Source organism: Nothoprocta perdicaria, unplaced genomic scaffold (assembly GCF_003342845.1).
Source record: "Nothoprocta perdicaria isolate Ctin4 unplaced genomic scaffold, notPer1 scaffold_62, whole genome shotgun sequence".
In the NCBI taxonomy this organism is placed as follows: domain Eukaryota; kingdom Metazoa; phylum Chordata; class Aves; order Tinamiformes; family Tinamidae; genus Nothoprocta; species Nothoprocta perdicaria.
Window position 1 is genome coordinate 303,873 of NW_020455888.1, and position 27,397 is coordinate 331,269.

General features: G+C 35.7%; 1 protein-coding gene across 1 annotated transcript in view; it reads left to right on the forward strand.

Annotated features, from left to right (window-relative positions):
• The window catches only part of TNFRSF19 (TNF receptor superfamily member 19), a 48,199-nt gene that overhangs the window by 4,568 nt on the left and 16,234 nt on the right, over positions 1 to 27,397 (forward strand). The window contains exons 2-5 of the mRNA XM_026049851.1: positions 6,806 to 6,894; positions 7,571 to 7,681; positions 14,955 to 15,133; positions 18,134 to 18,219. Of these exons, the coding sequence (XP_025905636.1) occupies positions 6,829 to 6,894; positions 7,571 to 7,681; positions 14,955 to 15,133; positions 18,134 to 18,219 (442 nt within the window). The 5' untranslated portion in view covers positions 6,806 to 6,828. The remainder of the gene's footprint in view (positions 1 to 6,805; positions 6,895 to 7,570; positions 7,682 to 14,954; positions 15,134 to 18,133; positions 18,220 to 27,397) is intronic.

A 27,397-nucleotide genomic window follows, 5' to 3' on the forward strand; every position in this document is an offset into this window, starting at 1 on the left:
TGGGCAGAGGCGGCCGCGGCGCCGGAGCCGCCTCGGGGCGGCAGGTGGGTGCGCGGGGCCCCCGGGCTCGTCCCCGGCGGCCGCTCCGTGGGATCCTGCGCGGCTCCGTGGCGGGAGGGCGGGCAGGGAGGAGGCGGCAGCGGCTCCCGCCTATGCGGGATGCACCGGGGCAGCCTCTGCCCTCGCTCCCGGGGGGCTCCGGGCTGCCCTTTGCCTTCAGCAACGCGGGGCTGCCGTGGGAGAGGAGAGGGAAGCCGCTCGCTTTTCCTCGTGGCTGAAAAGCCCCAATTACGGCTCTTCTGGGGGAGAGGAAAAGAAAAAAAAAAGAAGAAGAAAAAAAGCTTTTGATTGTTTAACTTCCTTTCGTGATGTCTGGCCTTATTAATCCTCCCTTGGGCTGGGGGGGGGAGGGTGGGCTTTATTTCACTTGAAAGTCATGGAAACTCTTTGTAGTTAATGCCTCTCCACTGTTTTCACACGCAATGTTACTTTATGTGAGTGTTTTTGTGTAATTAAGCGGGGAGTCCAGTAGCTTTGAGAATGAGCAGAAGTGGCAGAGTGATGCAGTCTGCGAGCAGGTTTGTTAAGTGCTCCGTAATCTCCTTCAAGCACGCTTTCACCATCCCGTTTAAGACATGTTGGATGCATTAACTGGAAAGTCTTTACTGCATAGTCAAAGCTTTTTAATGCAGAAGTCATCTGATTTTGTTACAGTAATTAGTAATATTTCATAGTTGCGCTGTTATTGACTTTACTAGTTCAGCAGTAAGATGTTTACATTGACAATTAAGGAGGTAATAAACTACTTTTATGTTTCCACGTTCGGTGTTTGCAGTTGTGACCTTAAAAAGAGAGAATGCTGGTGAAAGTCTCTTATATCTTTGCCTTTTAAAACCTTGTATAGCCTCTGAAATGGTTAAAGGGCGACTTGTCTAAGTGTAGCACATTAACATTGCAATATGTTAACCAGCTCAGTGTTTTATAATTTACGATCCTTAAAAGCTCTTTTGGAAAAGAACAAACGCTACATGTTGGTATAAAATGGAATATGGATGTCTTAGTTGTGGACTGTAAATACTTCATTTTTCACTCTTTATATTTAAATATGTTGGTCAGGATATGTGGAAGAACATAGATGATTAGCCATTTTACATCACTTTACCCACATGGATTGGAAATAGCACTTGCAGGTAGCAAACCCAAGGATGAACTACGGAGGTTGTTCTCAAATTTCGCTGATTATACCCTTTTGTTCACACTGGGCTATCGTAGCTTCTGTAAGTACAGTATATGATAGTAAAGACACTGTGGAGATGTCATGAAGTAGGGAATTAAATTATTATTATTTGTGTTACTTCTGTAAAGTAGGTACTTCAGTTGATATGAGTCAAAGCATATGGTACCCATATGGATCACAAATGTTCCCCAGTTATGTGGAAACCTCCTTTCTCCTCCCCTAGCATGTAAAATAGATAAAAAAAAAAAATTACTTTATATATCCCATGCTGTTCCAGTTCTCATCCCAGCCATGCCAAGTACTTTCCCTTCTCCCACCTCTTGTCCATGGGGYGCTGGTGCTGCTGACACCATCTGGCTCTCGTTGTCATTTCAWGCACGCACTTGGCAGCTGCAGGTGGAAAGCAGAGCCCTTGGAAGGGAGCAGGAATTCTCCTATCCAGTGGTACCAGAGACCTCTGGCAAGATGAGGTTGCTGCGTTTTCAGGCCTCTACATTTTATCCAGAAGCTCACAGGCCACCCTTCCTCAGTGTTACGCAGAGCAGGAAAAGTGGCCAACGAGTGTGAGCATCAATTCAGATGTGGGACATTTGTAAGATCTAGGAAAGTGGAGCCGTTTGGAAGTTGGAACTCTTCACCCCTTCTGTAGCTTTCCTTGCAAGATTCTTGATGCTGGCTTCAAAGTTTTGATGTTTCTATGCATGAGAATATGGCCAACAGGCCTCTGTTTCATTGTGCTACTATTGAGTCATGAGATGACGTGTCTTTCATAGCAAAATTTCTCTCTTTTTTATAGGGAAGTAAATTTTTCTCTGGCAAATTGACTGAGAAATAGAAGTAGTAAGTAAATATAAGAATTTTTGAGTGGTAGTAGATTATAGGAACCAGGAAGGTTGGATGTTCTTTACTTCCATTATACATTATTATATATTTCTAATTTATTGTTGCCTTCCTGTATGCATGCATGTGCCCATGCATAATCTTAAAACTATGCAACCATGTTTCAGRATGGGAGAACTATATTTTGAGTGTGTGACCTTTGCTTGTTTTTCTTGATATATTTTGGGCTACCTTGTGACTCTTAAACTAAAAGGATGCATGTGGAATGAATTACTGACCTCAAAACACGTGTCCGCAGCTTTATTTCATTTAATAAAGTAAAATATCTGAACTTACTGTTATAAATATCAGCATTTGATCAGGGAGAAATAACCTTTAAATGCACTGGACTTGAATTTGGAGGCACACATTCTAGAGGCAAAAAAAAAAACCTCTAGTTTTTACTTGAATACATATAAGAAAAATGGCTTGTGTCCAACTGACATGAATGTAATGCCATTTGATATCAAGAACGAACAAATTTGCCCCGTGGCRACCTATTATTAAATGCTGCAATGTCTGCTTTTTAAGCAGAGCTTTTAACCAAACCAAAGACAGAAACAGGAAACAAGCAGTTGGCATAATTACGCCTCCTTGGGGATTTGCTTCCAGTGCAATGAGTTATTAATATGCTTTAGCTTCTTGTATTATTTTTATCAAAATGTTATTATGGAAGCAGTATTTTACTCTTTTGTACCTTTAAGGGAGGTCTTGTACACTTTTTTTCCCCCTTTTTCTCCCCCTATTCTTTCTTCATATGTGTCACCTTTGTTTTTCCTTTGTAGTAGGATAATAAGCACAATTGTGTCCTACAATATCTCACACAATCATATATATCCCTGAAAAGGTCTGCATGGCCTTTGCCCAAACTTCAGTGCTTCAAGTGCAGTGAAGTTTAAGGCCCAGGTATTTAGAAGACCTGAATGTGAATTATAAAAGACATCTCATATCTTCCAGATAATTTATCATAGTCTTCAAGCTGTGAGATTGCATCGTATGTGTAATGATAAGTCAGCAATTGTGAAGCCTAGTAAACTGACTTGGATGATTTGGACTTGGAAAAGCCCATGATAGTTTGATGCCAATTCTAGAATGCTTGATTTTGGAGATCTCCTCTGGATTTTAGTATTTTGGAACTCCTGATGTTTGAAGGTGTTGGATTTGGCAGTAGAATTTTTTTTTTTTTTTTTGATAGAAAATATTTCAGAGTTGCAATAAATGTTCACAGCTAAGTCAACAGAAATATGTTGTTCCAGTATAGTTTGCCTCTACATATGCTACGTTCTATAAATCTTTGAATTTTAGGCTGCAAGATCACCTTRTAACAGCTATAGCAATTCCATGAGTTACTGTCAGCCGGACCATAATTTGGCTTTCCTTCTTTACTAGCTACTTTAAGAATTCACATTTATTTTAATCCAGTTATGACTATAGAATATTACAAAAAAAAGTAAAAATCTATCATTAACTTCATTTCAATACTGATTTCAATAAATTGCTTATATGTTACCTAAAATACTTAAGTTACAGGTTATTACATAGTGGAAAATGTATTGGATGAGTGAGACTTCRTAAGTTAATGTCATTTTACTGCAATAATATGTCAAATACTGCTGTTGCCAGCTGATAAATCAGGCTGTTCTTAATTTTCTTTATTTTTCCATACCTTAAATGGATTGCTCAAAAAAAATCATGGACTGTTTAGATTATGCCACAGTAATATTGCACTGCAATATTGCAGTTCATGAGGCTTAATGTAACTCAGTAAAATCATTTGTATTGATAATTTCTGATCAAACTGGAAATAAAAATATAAACTTGTTGTGTTTCTACTTCTAACCATATAAATACTCCAATTTTTGAGTTTTTGATAGTATTATGCATATATGAACATAAATTASAACTATGTTGTTTTACATCTCAAGAATATTATTAATATATATGATCAATATAAATTCATACAGCTTAGAATAGTCACTTGGCATTCAGTTCTAAGCAACACAAAGTTACATCTCTTTTTTCAACTTCGCACTTATGTAATGTTTTGCTTCCTATAGCAAATAAGAAAATATAGAAAGAATATTTTGTTCCACAGGACTACCATAATATGGTTTTCAAGAAATCAGTAGGGTTTGTCTCCCAAATGCCTTTASTTTTAGTATGATACTCTGAATTAATACTTACTTCATATCATTATTGCTGCCCTTCCCCCCCAAATCTCTTTGCTATCTCATCTTTTTGATCAAAAAACATATTTTCCCCCATAATATTGTGCCAAAAGATATTTATTACATTTCTATTCTTCAGTTGTCATTTTAAAATATTTTAAAACCTCATCATACTTGAATCTCTGTAGCATTTCTAAATGTTAAAAAAAAATGAATAACAGCAGGCTTCAGCCTTTCCCACTCCTCCTCAAGGTTAGTGAGGTGCAAAGTCTACRGTTTGCTTTAGGTCTAACCTAACCAAACTTAGCAGATCCTCACTAATCGGGCAAAGGATACCTTATCTTTATATGGTGTGCTTTTCCCATCTTGTTATTTCTAAACATAGCTCACAGACTCTTCATTAAACACTTGTATTTCTTTAAAAGTAGTCTTACTATTTCTGTCCACTGTTTGATCTATGCTATAGCTAGAACTGTTTTCTTCCAAGGTGTTTTTAATTTTCCCTGTTGCAGTAGCCCTGGAGCATCTCATACCAACTCTGTGGGGTTACTAACTTTTGAAGTATGTTGATACTCCTTTTCCAATTTCAGTTTGTTTTATAGCACTTTTTACATCAAACTGTTCCATTTAGATCATCCAAAATTCTTTGAGATTTCTGAGTTCACATTTTTCTGTTTATTCCTTAGCTTTGAAAATGTATCCTCTCTATATCTGTGTGTGCTTGTATGGCTAGGAATATTTTGTATTACTAGAAGTATCTCTCCTATTGTCTGTCTGGACATGCATATAACCTGATTTCATTGGCAATTACTATCATTAACTAAGAAATAACTATACAAAATTAGCATTTCTTTTCTTGGAAACTTTTCTTAAAAACTTTTTTTTTTGGTATTTTTGTTGGCGGGGAGCAGATTTTAGCTAGCTATTTTTACTCTTTGAAGAGTAATATGTCTGAAAAGCTACCAATAGTGCTGCTTGTGTAGTTCTTATCAATTAGAACTCATTACCTAGAGTGTCCTTGCAAAAAAAACTGAAATTCATATTTTAATTACAATTTCTGCCCTTTTTGATTATTATATTTTTATAGTTTACCATGCTTTCTTTTGCTTCTTATTGTAAAATATTGTGCAGCTGTCCTTAATCATTTTTTAAACTTTTGTTGATCTCTTCTACTCCTAAATAATATAAATGGTTAATCTTCACTTTTAAGTTGTTCTGATTGAACATCAAGTACTGAAGCTCTGAATTAAGCTAAAAATGGTCTAAACATTATTTTTCACATCATGTAGCTGAAAGAAATGGTCCTATAATGTAGGCAAATTAGGATCAAATTCTTGCTCTCTTGTAATCAAAATAGSCCTTTATGTAAGCTGGATTTACTTAATTTGTTCTTGTTGCTGTACAGAAAGTTACACTTGTATTGCCAGATAACTTACAAAACCAAAGAATGAGAAAAAAATAAACATTAAGGCTCCGATAAATCAGAGGAAGCTCAACAGAGGAGAAGTTTTGTTGGCCGAGCATAGCATTTTTAATGATGACTATGCTTTTGCTAATCTAAAAAATGTAATTCCAAGTTAGCTCTTCCATTCCGTGACAGATTCAAATTGTTTCCCTTTGAGTTTGCTTCATCATTTRTTTTTTTAACATTCCAAGCAAGGCTTTAAGGACTTTTTTTTCCTCCCTTTTCTGAGAATGGTGAAAATTTCTGAGGCAGGACAGAATTTGATTGTGCTGTTTAAAGCGTCTTCAGTATTGAACAGCCTATGATTGCCTACCTGATCCTAGCAATCATGTTAGCACGCCTTAAGAAGTTAAAATGCCTGAGCTAAGGCAGTGAAACAGCTCTTGTGACTGCTCCAAGTTTCTTGTGGAACAATAAAAAACTTACCTGAGCCACTAGGTACATCCTATCCTGCTCCACAAYGTGACACAGAAGGAGCATCCATGTGGTCAGCTCCTGAGTTTTGGCTGGTAAGCTGCATATTTGAGGAAATTGCCAAATTGACAACTTGCCTTCACATAAAACCTGACCAAAACCTCCTTGTAGGACTAGTGCTRATTTCAGTAGACTTAGAGTAAAGCTGCAAACTGACGCGTTGCCTGTAGTGGGTCTATTATTTTTGTGTTAGGTGGCATCTAACAAGCAAGCAAGGAACATTAGACTTCAACACTGAGTGTCAGAAAATGCTGCATGTACAAATGTTGAGATTCTCCTATATAGGCTGGTAGCAGTATCATCTTGGGAATGGAGTTTATTAAAAATTCTTTGATGGAAAATAAAACTATAGAAACTTAGTCTTTTTAGCCTTGCCTCCTAAAAAAGGACAAAATTTCTGAAATAAATTCCTGGAGGCTACATAGCGAGCATATACCTGAAGTATTTTAATGGCATTAAAAACATGTTTTGATGTGCTGGAATATATAAAGTACAGTGGATATATGACTTTGTTAAGATATAAACCATTATGACCTATAAATAGGGTTTTTTTTTTCTTTTTGTATTCTAATTCTTCTGAAGGGAGAAAAGTTTAATTGGAAGAAATGGACACCAAAGGATTACTTGGAGAAGATAAATTGAAGATGGTTATTATTTTACTAGCATATTCAGTAAGTAAATAATTAACATTTTTCTTCAAAATGTATGTTGAAAAGTCCTTTTGTTTGACACAGGAGCATTGTCCTTTTTTTTGTAGTTTGCTGGTAATAGTCAAAGTCTTAAGCTCATTTGCACAGACTATTATGTATGCATTTTATCAATTTAACAGTGACTTTGACCAAATTATTAAAAATAGCAGCAGTTAAAAGGAATCTATTTCATGGGGCTCTTCATATCTTTTGGRGACAGAAAATATAAATGAATAGAGTGCTATGGAGATGGCAGGGTTCCTGTGCACTAAACAGTGACCATCCGTTAGGTATACATAGGTAAGGCAAGGTATACATAGTTTGAAGTTTTGGGTTTATCCACTTAACAAAGCATAGTACACAATTATATTGCCTCCTAAGTGTACTTAAACACTGACTTGCAGAGACAAGTCCTAGGACTAAAGGTAATTAAGTCTTCTTAGCTATCAGAAAGACTTTGGTCTTTCTGAAAAAAATATTAGGCAAAGTAGTAATTAGCAGCAATAGTGGAGAGCCATTTCTGTGATGGAAGCCTATAGTCATTTAATTTATAGTCTTTTTAAGAAAMAGCATGAATTTAAAGATCTGATTTAGAGAAGATACGCTTGCTCAAAGTTTACATAAAATGTATTTTACTTTATTTATTTATTTCCTGAAGTTAAGTAGGGTAATTGGTGAGACTGGAGACTGCAGAGAGCAAGAATTTAAGGACCATGCTGGGAATTGTGTCCTCTGCAAACAGTGTGGACCTGGAATGGAACTGTCAAAGGTAAGTATATAATGATTATGATAGGTAGGATCATAAAGCAAGAAAGAAGTAGTTGCAGTGCTCAATGCCTGTTCCGTTTGGGTGCAGAAGACCGTAGCCTATTCTCTAGTTTCATTGATGACATCTGAAGGATGATAAAGGCAACATTTAGTGTATGATTTGCATGGAATGAAATTTAATTTTCAAGGTTGTTTGTGTAGGCAAGCATGTTATTATAGATCTAAGGGGTATTATGGAAACTTAATTTTTTTTTTAACATGAAACAGTGAAAAGTCTGTGAATGTGTATGTTTAAACAACAGAAGAAGCTTTCAACTTTGTGGCTTTTTATTTCTTACTATATTCAGCTCTTRAAAAAGTACAAGAGAAGCATTGTGGTTTGTGGGTCGTTTGAAGAGTTTTCCGTAAAGAAGTGCTTAAATGTAAGAATTAGCAGAGGGTGGCAGTTTCATGAAACAACATGGCATATTTTTCCTTTGCTTCTACCCTCTGCTGCTAGTTGTTAGTACATTACCAAAAAATATTGTTGCCCTTTACTAGGGATTGTTTTTGTTAGGTAGGATTGGTTAGAGACTAGTCCTCTAACAAGGCTAATGAAGCAGAGATTTTAAGGAGGCTAATARTATGATGTGTGGGAGTGGTTTGTTTTCTTGTTTTGTTTTTTTTCTTCAGTTTGATGTTTAATTTGAACAATGAGAGATATGGGAGGATATGTTTTATGGAAGCATTTATAAGTATGGCACATTATTACAGTGATCCTACTGAAGCAATACTCTACATTGCTRTAACATACTCATCTCGTTGGCAAACTAAAAAGAAAAGCACAAAAACAAATCTCTTCAGTAATTATTTATAATTCACTTTCAATTTAGTGAAAAATGCTAAAATAAAATTGCAAGGTCACAATTTGCAGTAGTATGCTATTCAAGTTATGTTTTTAGCTTAATGATTTTTATCTTTAGCATTTGATAATCATCCTGTTTCTTAGGTTGGAATGAATAATCCAATCTGAACGTTTAAGGTGTTACTGCATCCGGTCATCATTATGCTTTCTAATATTTTTTTTTTTTTTGCCACTGCGTTAGAACCAAGATCCTTGAATAGACTTTGCTCAAACCTGAATGTGAGTGAAAGCATCAAGTCCTTTATAAACAGAAGTATGTTTTCCTGTGAGCCTTAGTTAAGGATGTAATACTGTAGTTGTTAATGAAATGCAATTGAAGAGGTAGCCTTGATGAATTACAGCTTGAAGGAACAAAATATGTTAAGTCAAAGGTCAGAAAGTGAAGGAAAAACAATTTAATGATATACATGATGCCATTTTCAACACATTCTTTTAATATATGAGAAAGTGGTGGTGTAATTAAAGTATAGTTTAATAAGCTTCCTGTTAATTATCACAAATAATCAATTTTCTTTTTAAATGTTGAGCACTCATGTAACATGTTATAGGTGAAACTGGATAGATACACTGCTGAATGTGTGAGCATAGGATTAACAATATAGTAAAATACAATGTTGCCTTTTTTGCTTTAAAAGTGTTTATTTTAAGCAGTTGACTGGCTAGGTTTCTTCTTAGGTTAGTAACAAAACAACTCAGCCTATATTATTGTTAGATACAAAAAACTTAGCTACTGGGCCACGTAGCAATGCTTCATGCAAAGAACCAATGCATAAGATATGTTCATGTTGGTATCTCAAATCTTTCAAAAAAATTGTAACAAATTTAATCCTATTCATATGGAGTCTCCTTCTCTGGAGATCTTCCAAAGCCGCCTGGCTGCCACCCTGTGCCCCGTGCTCTGGGTGTCCCTGCTGGAGCAGGGGGTTGCACTGGGTGATCTCTAGAGGTCCCCTCCAACCTCAACCAGTCTGTGATTCTGTGAAATCTGGTCAAGTCAGGCTGTGTGTGACAGCCCAGCCTGTTACTAGATCACCAGGTGCCCAAAACACCCCAGACCTGCTTCAGCAGGGTGAGCAAGTGTGCAGGGCCAAGGGCCCTCTGCGCAGGACCGCCGCTGCCTTCTGCCCTGTCACTGCGCTCTTCAATGAGAACTTACACTGAGGTGGTTTTCTGGGGCAAAGCTGGTTCAATACCAAAGTGCCTTTCATAGGATCAACCTTTTTAAACAGTACTACAAAATCTGGTCTAATCTGATATTCTTTTTGTAAGATGTGCTTAGTGCAGAGAAAAATCTGGTTTTCTTTTTGTTTTTGTGCTTTTTTTTTTTTTTTAACTATACATTTTCTGAGTCTAAGCCAGGTATTTATACATATATATATATTTATAAATCCATACAATATATATATAAATCCATACACACACACTTGTATTTTTATGACTACCGACCTGAGTTATTTATATGACCTATGTTGCTAATAGAAYATAAGCAGCTCATAGTACCTTTGTAAATCGGAGAAATGCTGTTACTTTTTCTCAATTGATTCACAGAATGCACAGATAGCAGCTTGCCCATGGTAATGCAGGAAGCTTTTGGTGGAACAGAGTATTCAAATTTTGTTGAAAACTAGTGCTTAATCTGTTGGATTGACCTTCCCGTTAGATAAGCAACTTCAGACATACTTTGTAGCATGGAAGAAGTGGAAAAAATAACACATTTCATGTAACTGGTTCCTGATCTAAGCTTTTATTGAGATAAGTTTTGTTACAGCCAGRCTGTTCTTCTCAGCTATTTCTATCCAAATGCAATAGGAGCCTCTTCAGGGATGTTTTTTCAGTAATTCTTTGTTCCTTAAATAAAAGCAGTACCCACTAACTTCTTCCTTCAGATTCCCACCATCACTAGAAATCTTTTAATAATAGCACTTCAACTTTTTTTTTATTTTAATGCAGTATTTTATGATATTTAAATCATATAAAATTTTTGCAATTTTACCAACAACTTGGAATTGGCAGAGAAGGGAATGAAAGCAYCATATTTGCTTCTCTTACTGCTTTTTTGCTTCCATTTTTTCATTTAAAGACATCTGTATAGCTTTTTTATTTCTTAGACATGATAATGATGTTTAACTTATAACAATATCAACTTGATAATGTTACAGTTAAGCAAGTATTTAAATATATTCCATTCTTTAAACAGCTTTAAATTTCCTGTGCCTGAGTAGCTGTTAGTGTGGCTTGGATGATAAGAACGCTGTTTATCTTATCAATAAGGTGTTTCTGTATAAATTTAACTTTATTATTCAGATGTGTATATGTATCACTATKAAGAGTCGAAAATAAAGTAGGGTAGCTTGGGTTGAACAAAGGCACCACCATTCGCTGAAAAGCTTCCCTTATAGAGGTTGTAGGCTCAAGTCCTTCCAGTCCATTCACCATCGTTTGCTCTACAGCTTTCTCAAGCTCTCTTGGGTCTTGTTTTATTTTAACTTATATATGAAAACACAGTATATAACTCGTGCCCTCATGAAGCTTGGACTGCAACTCAAAACTTCTGTGTGTTTAGATTTTGTCAGAAGATCACACATGAGGCTACTTTATCTTGAGACTGTTCAAATATTCTTGTAATCATGATGACCTAAGTGGAACTTCCCAGTGCTCTATGGTCTGGGATTTACATAAGTTGTGTAATCAGTTGAGCTCAAAACAATCTCTTAAATGTCCTTACAGACTACAATCTAAATAATGCCTTAAAACATTTTTTAAAAATTAAGTTGGAGGTTGTTTTAACTGAAATATTACTTAAAATATAATTTGCTTTTGTTTACTGTTCGTTTACTTTCTATGCTGCATTCAACTTTTAGGGATAAACCATAACACTACATTACCCTTTATAGTCACCTTTCCTTCCAGTTCTTTTGTGTGGATCAGTATTTGCATAGCATATACTGAAAGAAAATGTTTAAAACTGTCAATGTAGCACTTTAAAATGCATTTTTATTATTGCATGTCTTTTTAATATTTTTTGCTGAATTGTGAGCTTAGTTACTTAGTTTGCTATGGATTCCTAGGTGACCTTGTCCAACCATCACTCATTTGCTACCTTAGTGAAAAAGAGTGTTTCTGGGGATAATTATGCTGCCTATAATGAAATATCACTGTACGCAATAGCGAAAGCTGAATAAATATCCACCAAGTAGAAGTACATTTGCATTTTTAATGAATTTTAATGCTTTTTCTTAAATAAGGTTTTTTTTAGTTTTTTTTTTTTTTAAGTTGGGTCTCTGTATGAATGGGATAAATTTGCCCTCATTTTAACATGCTTACTTCCATGGTAGCTCTGAAAATGGGAAACAGAAAGGGAAAAAATGGACTAAGTGTTCTTCATAGCATGCTCTGCAATAGGAGAAATAAATATGCTACATACTTTTCCTTTTTTTTCCTCTCTTTTTACACAAAAATATGCTAGAAACTCACATAATGGAGATACAAGAATTATTTCTCTCTTTTGCTTTCCTAAAATGATCTACCGAAAGATATGGGCCCTCTTCTCAGAAYGTGGGTGGAGAGAGAGGGAAGATGAAGAGAACTGGGAAATATTCGGTATTCATCAGCCAAATAATTTGACAGCTCTGTTGTTGTTTGTGGAGCACTAAGCAACGTGGTGCACATCCGATTTGTACCAGTATTAATGGAAGATGAACAGTCAATTGTTTATATCTTTGATGGACTGAGGAATTTATAAAGTCTAAGTTTTCAAAGGGTTTGATTCCATCATCTAAATCATATCCTTCAATTTTGGGAATGCATTGGATCCGAGTATAGACCTACGTGAAGTTCTGCCTGGCTTACAAGCTTAAATACGTATTTGTATATGTGCCAGGCAGTCAACAATGTCAAATATTATGTGAACATAGAAAAGCCCATTTTACAGCTGCTGTGGATTATTTCTGCAAAATTTCTGGCAAAGAATTAGAAACCATCTTTGGAAACACTGTAGCCTGTGAAATCCTTGGATAGAAGTCTTCTTTTTATTGTACCCACCATTTTCAGCACTGGTTTATAGTAATAACCATCCCATGTTGCAAAATGCCASTGAGCTGTGGCCCTATATACAGCCATAGCATAGCACAGCTGATAGAGCTGGAAACAACTTGCTGAAGCTTGGGCAGTTTGGGTCAATGAGTTAAAGACATCTAATTCTAACTCTGTTTCGTTGTATTTGCTTGTTTTTAATTGCAAACTTCAAAGGTTGTCTGGAGAGGGAAAGTTATAATTAAGTCAATTTAAGGCTCATGCTGGGAAATTTCATAGGATTTGGGAGGGACTGATTTTGAGTGATTTATCTAAAGATCCGCATGTATATATAATTTGGCTGAGCTATATAGTATAATCCCTTAGAGCACTACTACTATTWGAAGGATCTAAATACAAAGTATGGAGTAGTTGTTTAGCAAGAATGTATCGGGGAGTAACTAAAGTTAGTGAAAAAGATCATTTAAACGTAGGAAAAGCAAAATTTCATTACTGAAGTTAGCCTCATTCCTATTTTAAGGGGTAATCATATAATTTRGTATATGTGCTTGCAGTTTCATCAATGTGATTGACTGTAAAACTGATCCGAATAAGATATTGTGGACAGCATAAAAGAGAATTGCTAGAATCTTCCTTGGTTTGGACATTTGATTCCTGTAGGAAACAGGTAGTTTTGGAGTAAATTGATAGAAAACATCCTGTGGCTGATATCAATAAAGAATTCATTGTTTTTATTTTTTTAGTGCACATTTGTCTGCCACTTTTAACACAGGCAGTATAAGGAGCGGCCATCTTTAGAATATATGAGACTGTAATATTTTTGGTTACTAACCACGATGAATTTTCCGTTTATTCCTTAGTCTGAACAATAGTCAATAGGAAGAAACTACATTTTTATTAAAAAAAAATCTTTCTAGAATCTTTCTATATGTAAGGAATAAGTTCATGTGCTTTGAGATGGAGAAAGAGGAATATTTTTAATGTGTATTTGTAGTTGCCTAGAATTGCTCATTGTGTGTATATTTGAGTACGTTTTCTCCTCCAAAGAACAGCAAAGATATTTTTCACATAGAGAAAAATGGGAAACTTTTAATGACCAGTAAAATGCAGCTTAAGGAGCTGTTTATTTTAGGAACTTCATCAACTCATTGCAAATATGAGGCACTAAGAAACTAATTGGCCAGCTTGGATCTTGTTTCATGGATGTATTCCCAGAAAAACTTAAGCCCCATATCCATTTGTAAAGTCCAAAGCTTCTTGCAGTTTTGCCTTTTGGGAAGGTGCCCTGTACTTCCACTAGGGCTACATGCTGGGAGAGTGGATCCCAACGTGTCTCTCTTTCCTACTTACTCCCTTCCTGTCAAATTCTCTGCACTAATTTGTGGTATTCCTTTTGCTGTTATGTGGTGTGTTGGTAATGTAATGAGTCTGACTTCAGAATGCAGAAGAAAAACRTAGGATTTTCAGGTGAGGAAAAGAAATTAGCACTACAGGGGGGAAAAAAATCAGAAAATTGATGTTTCTTTATAGTCGGTCTATAGAATTCAGTCYCTGAATGTGTTTCCTGCCTCTGGGTTCTGTTAAGTGTCCCTTGGCAAAGGAATGGAAAGAATTTCTTTAAACAAGTACATTTGGGATAAATAAGCAGCTCTAGCAATATTTCTTGTATAGTAAAATATAACACTGTGGTATAACGTGAAAATAACCCTGTGATCCACTGAGCTGTTAAGCATTTCCAGCAGGTCTTAAACTCTTAGAAACACAGCTAACTCCAGCCCTAAAATTTTCAGGGGTTAAGCAGTATTTCATGCCTTGCTGATGGTCATTACCCGGCTCTGTTTTATTTGGTAACAGAGAGTCGCASCCTTTGAAGATCAGCAAATTAACTTGCTGCTCGGCAATTAACTTTGTTCACCTTAGCTATGAACCTAAATATCAAAGTGCTCCTTTGCTGCTTTTGTAACCGAGTAAGTGCCTTTATGCTGCACTTGTCCCACTTTCTGCACTTTCACATGACTGGCCTAATTAAAAAACAGACAGCTCAATAATTCTACCATAAGCTAGTAATAATGAAACTGTGGGAGTCCTTGAAGCCCTTTATCATTCAAATACACAGTGGTTTCTCGAATAAAGTGGATGACTAAGTATTACTTATAGAAGTAAGGGAGATTATTAGCAGTGGAAGACACATTTGAACTTGCTGAAAGGCTGGCTTTTGTCTCTAGAAAGAACTACTCTCCGTGATAATTACACTAGGTCTTCATTTTATCCCAGCATTCTCTCCCTCTTCACGCTTTCAGTGTTTGAATGGTTTGCTCTTGCTTGTTAATCCCTCCAGGAATGCGGCTTCGGATATGGGGAGGATGCACAGTGCATGACATGCAGGTCAAACAGATTCAAAGAAGACTGGGGCTTTCAGAAGTGCAAACCCTGTCTGGATTGTGCCCTCGTCAACCGCTTTCAGAAGGCCAACTGTTCTGCCACGAGCAATGCCCTGTGTGGAGACTGTTTACCAGGGTAAGTCCATTTCTCAAGGTGAAATTTGGAGATCAAATCCCAAACTGGTTTGCATTAACATTTACATGGTAGCATTTTCCAGATAAATGACTGGGTCATTAAGAGTATGTTTGAGGATCCTATGTTTTAATACTGGCTTTGCCAGTCATCTACTGTGTGACTTGAGTGCAGGTTCTCTTAGTTATCTCATTTATAAAAATATTGTTTGCTTAATTACCTGACCTATGATAGCATTGTTTATACAATCCCTGAGTAAATAATTTTAAAATATCAAATATTACTGGTGAATTACTTAATCGTTATAAAGAATCAAACACCTAATTGGATATTTCTAAATTGCAAATAAATTTCAACTCAACTTCTTGCTTTTGTTTTCCCAGACCATTTTAAGTAGTATTTTCATGAAAATACTAATGTCCGCATATTTTTGAACTTTTGGCTTAGCTTCCCTTGCCCAGCCTAATATTTAACATTTTCATTATCACAGTGAAATACATTTATGTGTTTTTCATATATGAAAAACTTAAAGTGGGTGTAATCATCGTTTGCAATGTTGAAAGTTTGAGTAATGCAAAACTAAGTTGCATACTATATTCTTTGCTTGAATGAGTTGCACAAATTTGAAGCTTATTTTAGTCAAACAAATTCTGTAATCAAATCGACGCCTTTCACAGTGCATTTTAATATCCAAAGTGGTTAATATAAATAAGAGAGGGGGAAAAAAGATTTTTTTCTTGTCCTCACAAGAAGTTCATACTCTTGCTGTTCATTCTCACAACCTTCATAAATAAACAGTCAATTTTCTTTTCCTGGGAAAGGAAGAGAGAGTTTCCCTCCAGTTTCACTTGAACTTAAATGGATCATCACTAGGAAGGGGACAGGGACACAGAATCTTATGAACAGACAGGAAAATGGCTCCAGTAAAGAGATGCTCTTTCCACTCACTCCTATAGGACTGCAGCTTCATTTGACAAGAGACCTCTTTGAAAGTCTTGCCCAAAAGGGGAAGTAAAACTTCGCTGAGTATCTCTTGAATGCTGGATGCATCCATAGAGCATCCATTAATTACATCATTGTCTGCATTAGGTATAATTCAGTGTTGGGTGAGGAAAATGAAGGAATCGCAGGCAATGCTAGTGAGTGTCTGAGTTACACTTTTATAATTTGATCACCCTGAAGCTAGCTGGAGTCTTGGTGAGTTCAGTGAYTTGTGCTGAAGTTATAATTACTCACAGACCTTGTTTATGTCTGTTTTCTTCTTTACTGTAATATAGCTTGAGGCAAAGTCTAGAGTGAGTTTTAACTACAGATAACCAAATAGCAACTCCGAATATTATCATTCAAGCTTTGATCCTCCACAGATTTATGCACATGCCAACTTGACTACCTACAACTTGAGGAAAGTATTCAATGCATAAAGTTAAAATCTGGCTTGTCTTTCCAGTGGGCAGATTCTATGACCTATGACTTCTGATGTACAGATTTCTTTTACTATACTCAGTRCTTGGTACTAAAATATATTTGGAAACATACAATTGCCTTCCTGACAAGTGGTCACAGCATTTGCTTGCTCTTCTCCCACTTCTTTAGGGCAATGCCTATCTTGGATAATTCTCATTTACATATGCTTTTAGGTAAGGAGTAATGGCTGTGGTTTATGCTTCTGAGTTTCTCTCACGTAGTTGGTAGATTGGTAGAGATTGGTAGAGATCCATGGTCCTGGATATGAAGGAAATGTTTTAGAACAAGTTATAACAGTATCACAACACACTGAAACTCCTGTAAATTGATTCCTGTGTTTAACTGGTCGTCCTGCCATCCCAGTCCTCTGTTGTTATATGATCTTCTCCATCTCTAGTGTGAGATTGTAAGATCCACGAGAGACTATTCTTTATAACAGTGGAAGTTAAGCACAATGTCAATATCTTCCCAGAGATTCATTAAAAGCCATTTCTGACGCTTTGCTTTTGGAGCTGTGAGTTGATAGTTTCTCTGGCAGAAGTGGGGTACAAGATTTGTTGCAATTGTGATGATCTTTGTGCTTTAAAGCTGTATCTTTCAGAGATCCTTAAAAGCTCATGCAAACCTTTCCTTGAAATTTTTGTGTTAGTAAAAGTTGTAAATTTTCTGAACACTTTTAAGCTCCTATAAATTCTTCTCAAACCAAAAGTGAGATCTTTTCCTCTAAAACTATTGGTCATAATTCAATAAGATGAAGTCTCAGGGGTTAGGTATTACAGCCTCATTTGATACAGCTTGATTGATTGATTTATGTTATTATTGCTTATTAATAAGCTAGTGTTGCAGGGCTTATCTGACTGTCAACAAGGAGAAAACTTTCTTCTCGTGGCTTAAATCATATTTTGAGTGAAGGGAGAGGAAGGGAAAAAGAAACAAGAATAAAAAATGAATTGAGGGTAAATACTTGTGATCTCCATTTTTTTTCATGGTTTGAAATATTCTCTATCCAAAATATATGCATTTCACATTTAAGTAGCAAGGTATTGGATAACATGGAACAAGGCTTACAAGATGATTTTGTTAATTCCCATTTGCAGTCCATGCATGGTGTAGTTTTGGGGGTTGTTGGGAAGGTTGTTGGAGAAGAAAGAACTGGAGAGAGCTTGTTGGATTGTTAAAACATTGCTCCATTTATCCATTTTTGCTCTTCTACTACAAAGCAGAGCAGAGAAGCTGAAGTTTTTTGTCATGCAGCATGTTTAAGTCATTACTTTCTGTGTTCTCTCTGTGATTAAAGGAGTTAACCATTTGATGAGTCATTTTTCTTCTGCGAGCAGGAGGATGTCTTGGGTATTTTAACCAGATCTTGTTAACAKCTGGTGTAGTATGTACTGACAAGGTTGATAATTACTTTGTATTATATTTATTCCAGCACTGTTTGACATGCAAATAAGCTTGCATAATATAAATTCACCATGCTTTTTCATACATTGTGTATGTGACAGCTTTGTCATTACAAATTATTTTCTTATCTCCTAGATTTTATAGGAAAACAAAGCTTGGAGGCTTCCAAGACATGGAGTGTGTTCCTTGTGGTGATCCGCCTCCTCCCTATGAACCTCACTGTAAGTGCTCTTTACTTTCCATTGAAAAGGGATTAACTTTTCTAGTTAAGCTTTCTGTTTTAACTCCACAAATTGGCAAAAAATGACATTCACATAATTGAATGAGGCTTTTAAAGGCTCATTTTCTTGTTAGTAAATTATTTTCTTAATGCATTTCAACACTGTCATGAAAAAGTTGCCTTATATGATTGGTCACTTCCAGGTAAAATACCCTTTGTCGTATCACATGATTAAGAGGTCTTGAGACCCATTCTGATCCTCTCACTAATTTTAATTTCCAATTTCTTTTAATGCTAATAGAAAGTTAGTTTTACCAGACTCTGTTGATTTGCTCCAGTTAGTATAAATTCCTTCCTGGTACCCAAAATATGTTATTTGTTGATGCCTTTAAAATCAACTTCTATGATAAGGCTACAGAGAGAGATAGAACAATATAGATAAATATATTTGCAGTGCTATATATCTTAAAATGGAAATGAGCAATCAGTCCCTCTCTTCCTTTTTGGCCAGTGAGAAGGTAAGAGGAAAGAGCATTCTTGTTCCTCAACAGAAGTCCTGTTGCACTTTTTTTCAAGACTGTTCATTGTCTATGTCCAGTCACATTTTTCATCAAGTAAAATAAATAAATTGTTCCTGTTGCTTTTATTGCTGTGTGGTTTACAGTATGAAAAGTAAAACTGAATCCATGTGATGTTTTGGAAAACCTATGTAACAGGGTTTGTTTGTCTCTCTCTGTAGCTGGAAAGCTGTGCTTTAGGGAGGTTTTTTCCCCTCTTCCAAACAGATGGAAAAATGTTTATAGTAAAATGAACCAATCGGAGTCTAAAATGTTTCATGCTACTTAACTAATAAAAGCACAGTTTATTGTGAACATTCTTTCTTTTTGAACTATGCATAATTAGACTATAATCAAATATATGCACTTTTGCATTAAAACCAGTCATATTTTAAATTATTTTTGATTAAATTCAATTCTACAGCATTTTGTATGCTGAATGGTCATTTTTCAAATGAACTTAACTTCCTCATTCAACTTCGGTTCTAGTTTTAGTGACTTTTGTTGAGGGTGGGGAAATTAACCTGAGAAAAACAGGTTCTTACAGGGTATATTTAAAAGTTATAATAAAYGTGGCTTCCTGTGTATTTTTTTCTATGGTTTGAGAGATTTTTCATTACATCTCTATGAATCAGAATAATTTAATTTTTATTAAAGATTGAAAAGCAGTAAGTCAGACTTCTATAACAAAAAGAATAAACCAAGTAAGTTCTGTATTTTCAGTAGTAACTGCTGCCCAGGTATGGTGTAGATCTGGAAAGTAAACTGGAAACTTTTCAACTAGTTCTGTGGCGTAAACAATTTAATATGTTAAGATATTTAGAGCAACTCTATTCTTTGTAACAAACTCTGTAAGTTTTGATGCTAAGAATGAAGTGTTGATCTTAATTTACTGGAGCAACTCACTCCAAATTCAGTGAAGTTACAGAAAGCAGTTGAGTCAGAATTTTCAGAATTTCAGCCTCAACAAGCAATTTCATCTGTATGCTTATTTTAATTTACCTAAATGTTTAAATTAAATATTTACATCTTTTATTTACTTTTATTATATTTTTGACTACAGAAACAAAATACTGACTGTTGAAATGAAATGTGCAGCAGTGTGTTTCTGATYTAGGATCTCTACCTCATAAATTAATTTAATGCAACTTTCCCTTTCTTCCCGGTTGCTGTGTTCTTGTGTGAAAGCATGTTGTTCAAACACGAATTCTGCTCTCTGGAGTAATCTAAGCAGATAAGAATAATAACCATGCCCTCCCTCTCCTTTCTCTCGCCTCTGACTGCAGCTAGTGCCTCGTCCACCCGTTTCCGTTGTTCGTTTAGAGTCACTCAGTATCCACAACAGGCAAAATCAAAGCCTCAAGTAAAAGGTCAAATTGAAAATGCAGTAGCTTCATCTAGAGGGAGGTTCACAAGGAATCTCAAATTTTGAAAGAACGATGACCGGATTTTCCTGCACTGTTTAGCTTATAGCACTTTGGCATTTTTAATTGAGTCTAAACTTGAATCCAAATTAAACAGGTTAGGAAGCTCATACTAACACTAACTTAAATGGGCAACAGACTCACCATAGAAAAGAGCATTTTCTTTGGCATAAAGTGCAATGGTAAATCCATATTTTAATTAGAGAATCTTTTTTTCTCATGGCTTTGACAAAACCTTCGACTAAATAACAGAAGAAATGCCAGCAGTTACTTGCTTTTCATATTTCTGGTAGCAAATTATAAGAACTGGCAGGTGAGTGCTTGTAGTTCTTACAGACTTAATAATAAAAAGAAGTTTGAAATCATTAAAGTGTTCTTTATTTACACATGATTCAACTATTAGAGTCTTAAGTTAAATCCTACCATGAAACAGAAAATGCCACTGTGGTTTTCAGAAGAATCTCATTAGGGTTYTGTATATTGTTTCTGCAGTGCCTCTAACATAAGTTGTCTCTGTTCAGGAAAGTTTATCTGCCATCCTCAGAGCAACTTACATTTGTGTTTGTGAAAGTTTCTCTATATTCTCATATATTCTCAAATTTAAGAATAAGTAGGAGGGAAAAAAGTTTATTTGTGGAAGAAGAGATGTGTATGAAAACAACCCTTTTCCACCTAATGATTAAAATGTTTGCTCTTTAGTAAATAATATGTTAATTAACTTAATATTTGAGCTAGCCATACATACRTCCATACATCCATCCATGACCATAATAAAAGTTTAAAGAAGTACCACAGAGAGTGTGGGCAAGCTCTGAATGATCAGAGAGCCAAGATCTAATTCTCTACCTCCTTTATGCCTTTTTCTTTCTAGTGTGAAATAGAAAGACAAATATTAGCCTGGCAAACTCTTGTATTACAGATGAAAAGGAAAAGTTTAAATGTCCGTTTCAAAGAATGAATTGTTTTGGGAGGTGCATGGCAAGTCTTTATTTGCCTAAGAACACTACTTTAGGGGCACAAAAGTTCACAGCCCCCTACCTGGACTGCAGGTTCATGTTAAAGCTGGGACATGGATGAAGTCCTCTCTAGCAGTTGATTATTACCCAGTTAGCTATAAATCTAAATACTTGCTTTTATCTTCTTTCTTTTTGTAGACATTTTAAAACAGATCTGGCTTAAATATTTACTTGTGGAAAAAAAAACGAGTTTGTGAATTGCTAAAGGCAAAGTTGAAAGGATTCTATAATGAACAAGTAAAGAGGCCAAGAGAAGTGTTATCACCTCTGTGTAAACTTTAAAGGGGAGACAATAACTTATGTGTGTTTTCGGATATTAAAAAATTAAGTACACAGTGATATAGTTATATTTTAATATGCTGAGTTCAAGTAAATAAACCATAAATACCAGTCCTTTATATTTATGCAGTGTCTAAACATTAGAAAGCTTGGTTTCCAAACTGCAAAATGGCTATTTATGTTCACTTTCCAAACTGAAGACATTGTTTGCACGAGAACCGAAGACTTTCAGTTTCAACTGAAAAGAAGTTATCACTCCTTCCAGCTCTAAGCACTATTAAAGATGGCATTTCTGAAGTAGAAAGTAGTGCAGACTGTTCCAAACTTGTACCTCCTCAGTGGAGAAATAGTGACTTAAGAGACTTAGAACTTAGATGTGGTTTGATGACTTTTTTTTTTTTTTTCTTAGCAACATTTTTGCCTTGCAAAGCTCACTCACTTTCCTGTCTACGTAGGGCAATGCTGTGCTGCTTGTGCTGAAACTGTTCATGAAACTGCTCAATAAATTAGTTTGTGAATCTAACTGATATAAAAATATACATAACATTAAAAAAGTAGGGCTTTTTTTTTTTTAATTTAATGCATTTGTTAGCCCCTCAAACATTTGTGCTGGCACAAATGAAGAAATTATCTTTGCTTGCTTTGAGCAAGCGTTAGGTTTTCAACTAGTCTGCCTTAGCAAATGAACAAAATATGGTATGGTAGCAAACCATACTCCTTTTTCCAATCATAAGATGACAGATTTAAAGTAAGTAATAAAATGGATCTATCATTTTGGTCATATCAGCTGTTCTTGTGAGGAGATACAATTCCGGTCATATTTTTCAATTATTTTGTTTTTCAGTTTTTCAAATCCAAAAATGCAGATCCAAATCTGCATCATTATCATCCAAATAGGCTTTCTGGTGAGCCCTAACTTCGAAATTTTTAAAGCTGTGTTTAAAATATAGTTCCCATGTAGTTTGTTCTTCCACATTAATTGGCCTTTCTTGGCCAATTTAGCAAAACTAGATGTCTTCGGTAGACAATTTGTTCTAGAATTTGACCGTACAAACAGCTAAATTTGAATAAGTTCAGAGGTTTGGGAGGAAAGAAAAACATGCTTGAGGATTTCGTAGCAAACCCACCACCAAAGTAGCAGCAGCCTTGTCCTTTTCCTCTGCAGCTTCCTGCACCGTTATATTAAAGAAGCAGGTAGGTCCAACCAAAGGCATTTTTCCTTCTCCACGACTCTGCTTCTCCCCATGGCATCAAACAAGGAGCATGGGGCAGAAAGGTGGAGGGATAATGTTCTGACGGAAGCTTGGGAAACCAGCCCCTACATGTTCCAGGAAATAAACACCTTCTCTGCTTCAGTGAAGCAGAAAGGTTTTGTTAAGTAAGTCACAGTGGTGGAAATATCTGCTGTTTAAAAGTGTAGCATTCTGTGCTTTCGAAGTAAACCTGCACTCGGGTCTGAAAGTCTAACAGATGAGCCATTTTTTCTAGTATTGAATTCATGATTGTTTTGGATATAAAAAATATCTCTAAGTAATACAATTTTCAACTAATACAATACAATACTAACTAATACAAATTTCAAACTAGAAAACAAACTTTTTTTTTTCCTCTTAGTAAAGAATGAAAGTAAAGATCACTACTTGTTGCAGACAAAAGACATATAGTAAATACATTAAATTTTGATGCGAGGTGTCTGTATTGACAAGATTAGGATCTATGATTTTTTGTAAACTTTTGTAAGAATGTAATGGGTGTTTGTGGCGTACAGTGCATATATCTCCACAGCAAAGTCAGCTCAGCTCAGACACCAGCTCAGGCACCAGCTTAGAGATAAAAAGGTAGTAGGTAGAAACTACAGCCAGTAAGGAAATACTTTAGGGTGACCAAATAATGATAAAAGTAATCTTGTTGGAGGAGCAGGGAGACTGCTGGCTACATGTGTGTTCTGGAAAATACTTTTTTCCCACTGGTAAAAAAGGGAAATTCCCACTTTTTCATCTTCATTTTATTTTTCTTCATTATTTTATTAAACCTTTCTGTAGCATTTTAACTGGAGGGAGGGTAGTTCTTGGATGACATTCAATTCCGCTCTAGTTCCTCTGTTTGCATAAAGGAATTTTCATATTCTAGTCTCATTTTCTCTTTTCTGCTTACAGAGATTTGGGGTTTAAATGCTGTCGGACTCCAGATAAATGTTTTGCTAGCTATCAAGGTATCCTGTAATTTTTGTTTGGTTGCTTTAAACAGTAGCCTTTATATTACTAATGTAAAGCAGCCTTTAGGGGTAGGCATTATGTTCTTGCTTATTAGGCAACTGGCAGCGGAAAGTCGGGGATTTTTTTAGTTCCATTGCAGTATGTGTGTCCTTTTTACTTCAGTATTTTCCCTGGTTTGGGATTACAACATAATGTCTCTCCTCCTTTGTCATGGAGACAGATGGAGACGGTGATAGAAAGCAGCTGGAATGTTGTATAAACCTTTCAGAGAAGTCCTAAGGACTGATAGCTAAAACTAAGTAGAGCTAATAGCAGCACTAGCTTATAAATATCAGTGCGTTTTATTACAGAGACAGTAGCTTTCCATCATCTCATTACTGAAACACTTTTGTAAGTATGAAATCAGTCCGTCTGATAATTTCCTTATGTGGCCTAATGGTAGAGCAGCTTATCTTCAGGAAGTCTGAACCGAATTTGACGAGGTGTTTCAGAGACATGAGAATTACTACCCGTGTCTTGTAAAGTTTTGCGACGTTTTTATTCTTTTCACTCATCATTGATCAAAGAGACTTAGCCTAGAAAATCTAAATGTTTTCACTTTCTTGCTCTTGATGATAGCTGATGCTTCTGACCCACTGGGGAAAGGTTCATGTGTAACATAAAGCGAACAGCCCCTTTTCTTCCTGTTCTAAACTTTTTTTATGTCCTGAGTTCCCTTCTTAAAATGTTGCAAGCAAAGAGGGAGCAGATTTTTTCCTTCATGTAGTATTGCTGGCGTAACCACTGTGATGTGTTGTGTTAGTTTTGGGGGATTACTTTATGAAGAGGAAATTTAGATTTGCTTCATAGTTTTTCAACTTTCCAGAACCTTCTTCTTGCCTAGATCAGAGAATAGCTTTTTTTTTCCTTTTGTGATACACATTCCCAACGTATTTTCACTATTTAGTGTTATTTGTACCTCTCGTTTCTGTGCCTCTGACTACAGCAGTACTTCGTTGTATAGTTCTTCATCACTAAATATGCATTATAGCTAGTAAGTGGAACTGTGGGTGGAAATAATAATTTCTCTTGTTTCTGTCTACTGCTCCATTGGGAAACAAAAAAAAAAAAAAAAGAGAGAGAGAGAAGGAAAGTGCACTAGAACTCACTGGAATAATAAAATTTCCATGGAACAAAATTTAGTTTAATAATGTTGATGTGATATTGTATTTTTAAATCTAGAAAACATCACAACTTCGTTTTTTGTTTATTCTTATCCCTAGAACATTTTCTTTCACTCAGTTCACTTTTTTTTACGATGGAAAAGGGGAAGATGGGTTAAATCAGAAGAATTTCTGCTCATCTGCAGTATAGCTCAGCTCTGCAAAACTGTCATTTCACTTACTAGTAGTACTGTAAAACTGAAGCGCTCAGTAAATCATTTCTGCTGTGTTATGAAAGATCTTCCCTGCTGGAGCGGGGGGTTGGACTAGATGTTCTCTAGAGGTCCTTTCCAACCTCAACCAGTCTGACTGTATGATCTTTTTCTGTCATTTGAATCTAAAGAGTGAACTTTGAACTGAACGAAATCTAAAGTCAGCACTTCTAATGAGTGCTTGAAATTTTCGGGTTTGCATTTGAACTTTTATAATGATAAGCAGCAGGGTCACTTTATTCTGTACTTACTACTTCACCTCTAATTTACATACAATTTTTTACTCATTGAAATTTTATTTCTCCAAGTAATTTAACATCCAGTTCAAGGCACCAGGCTAAAAGAGCTAAGGCAACAGTAAATGCTTTTGAAAGCAATCCCTATATCCTTAGTATAGGTAGCATTAGCTGTTCATTGGCTTTTTCCAGCTACCACGGAAAGGAAATCTAGGTGCAAGACACGATGCTTTAATGGATGCCCATTTGGAAGCGACGACCACCATTCTGCATCCTGGTCTGTCCAAGAGATAGTGGATATTTGATTCTTGGGCTTTCTGGTTCCTGCCTCACAAGTAGGTTCCCAGCACTGGGCACATAGTCTGGGTGATACAGTACTCAACAGGGTAGGACTTTGCCTTTTACCATCCTAGTTTCATGCCATATCAAATCAATAGCCTTAAGACAGCACAATTGTTCTAAGATAACTTCTTAATGACATTGTTGATTTTCTCTCATCCTCTATCATCCAAGTGATAGTTAAATAAGAAAATCCAGTCTAATATTTGAATCTCCTACTAGAGGAAAAAATCCATTATCTATTCTTGCTGATTGAATTTGCTGGTAAAAATGTGTCACTAAAACACTGTTCTTCAGTTGAATGGAAATACATTCAAATTGAGTTAAGAACTTCATTTGTGCTTTTAAAGTAAAGCTTAAACTGTACTGAGTGATGAACCTGCATTTAAATGATTCTCTGACAGATGGTCAAGTTTTTATTGAACCAGTTGCTCCTGCTTCTGCTTTATCTGTTCATGTGAAGTACAGTAACTGGCTTAGACTTTCCATTTCATTTTTTCTGCCTTATAATTTCAAATAGTGGGCATTTTTCTATTTTGCTTCTCACTACCCTTTGTCCTACCAGTTACACTAAGATCATTGAGTAGGTGTGCTGGTTAGGCTCTGCAAAGGCTCTGTGAGTTTTAGCAAAAGTCAATGTGCATCAAAAACAAGTAAGAAAAGCAGAGAGGAGAAAAATATCTCTCTGTTTTTTGGATTTCTTTTGCTTGTTTTTTTTTTTTTTTTTTTTCCAATGAAATCTCTTCATTGGAGAGAGCCCATTCCTTTATTAGGCTAAGCAATTCTTTAATGTTATACATTAACCTGTGATATTTGTTATTGCAGTATACAACTCTAATTTGATCGTATGAGATATGAACAAGCAGTTTGCAAGCGTTTTGGGGGTTTGTTTCTTGAAACTGTTGAGTGAAGCTACAAAATGAAATTCTCAACTGCAGAGTATGAGAATTTCAGTATTTTCTTTCAAACCAGTTTACCATACTTTTGTTTCTAGTAGTGACTTGTGCAACCTTTCATCTTATGAGTCAATCCTATAATTAGTATCCTTTTTTGCCAGGGGCAGACTGAATGTTTGTTTTAGGTACAGAATGTCTGTAAGAAATTTAACTTAATCATTACTTTTTAATGTAAAAGCTGGTTAGCTCAATTACACTAGATTAAAGTGAACTTGAAATTCCTGAGTTACAGAGAAAGGGTAATCGTTGACCTGTACTGAATAAGTATGGGGTTTTTTCCTTATGTGTACTTACTAATGTGGCTAGCCCTTTAGTCCAGTCTCACAGTGGCTAAAGTAATTTTCTGCTCATTGTAGAGACTGGATTTGCAAGGTTCTTGTTTAACTTGGCCCTTAGGTTGATCAAAAGTATTGCAATGTTGCACACATTGCAGTAAAGCTGAAAACATTTTTTTGGTTAAATTTTAGTTTGTTGAGTTTGGGAATAATTTGAAAATATAAGTAGTATCTACAGCTTTGCAGTAAATTTTTGTTAGTATTTCTTGACTTTTTCCGATTTAAGAAAGGTGTGGTTAGCTGCACTGTATTAATGCTGTGCTTTTGAACTATATGGGAGCTTAAAGGATTAGTTTCAATTTATGTTATACAATGACACAGCTTATGCTGTGGAAACACTTACATTAATACCATATCAACAGCACCTTGGGTGTTTGGGTGCCTACCATATAAACAAGTGCTGGTTG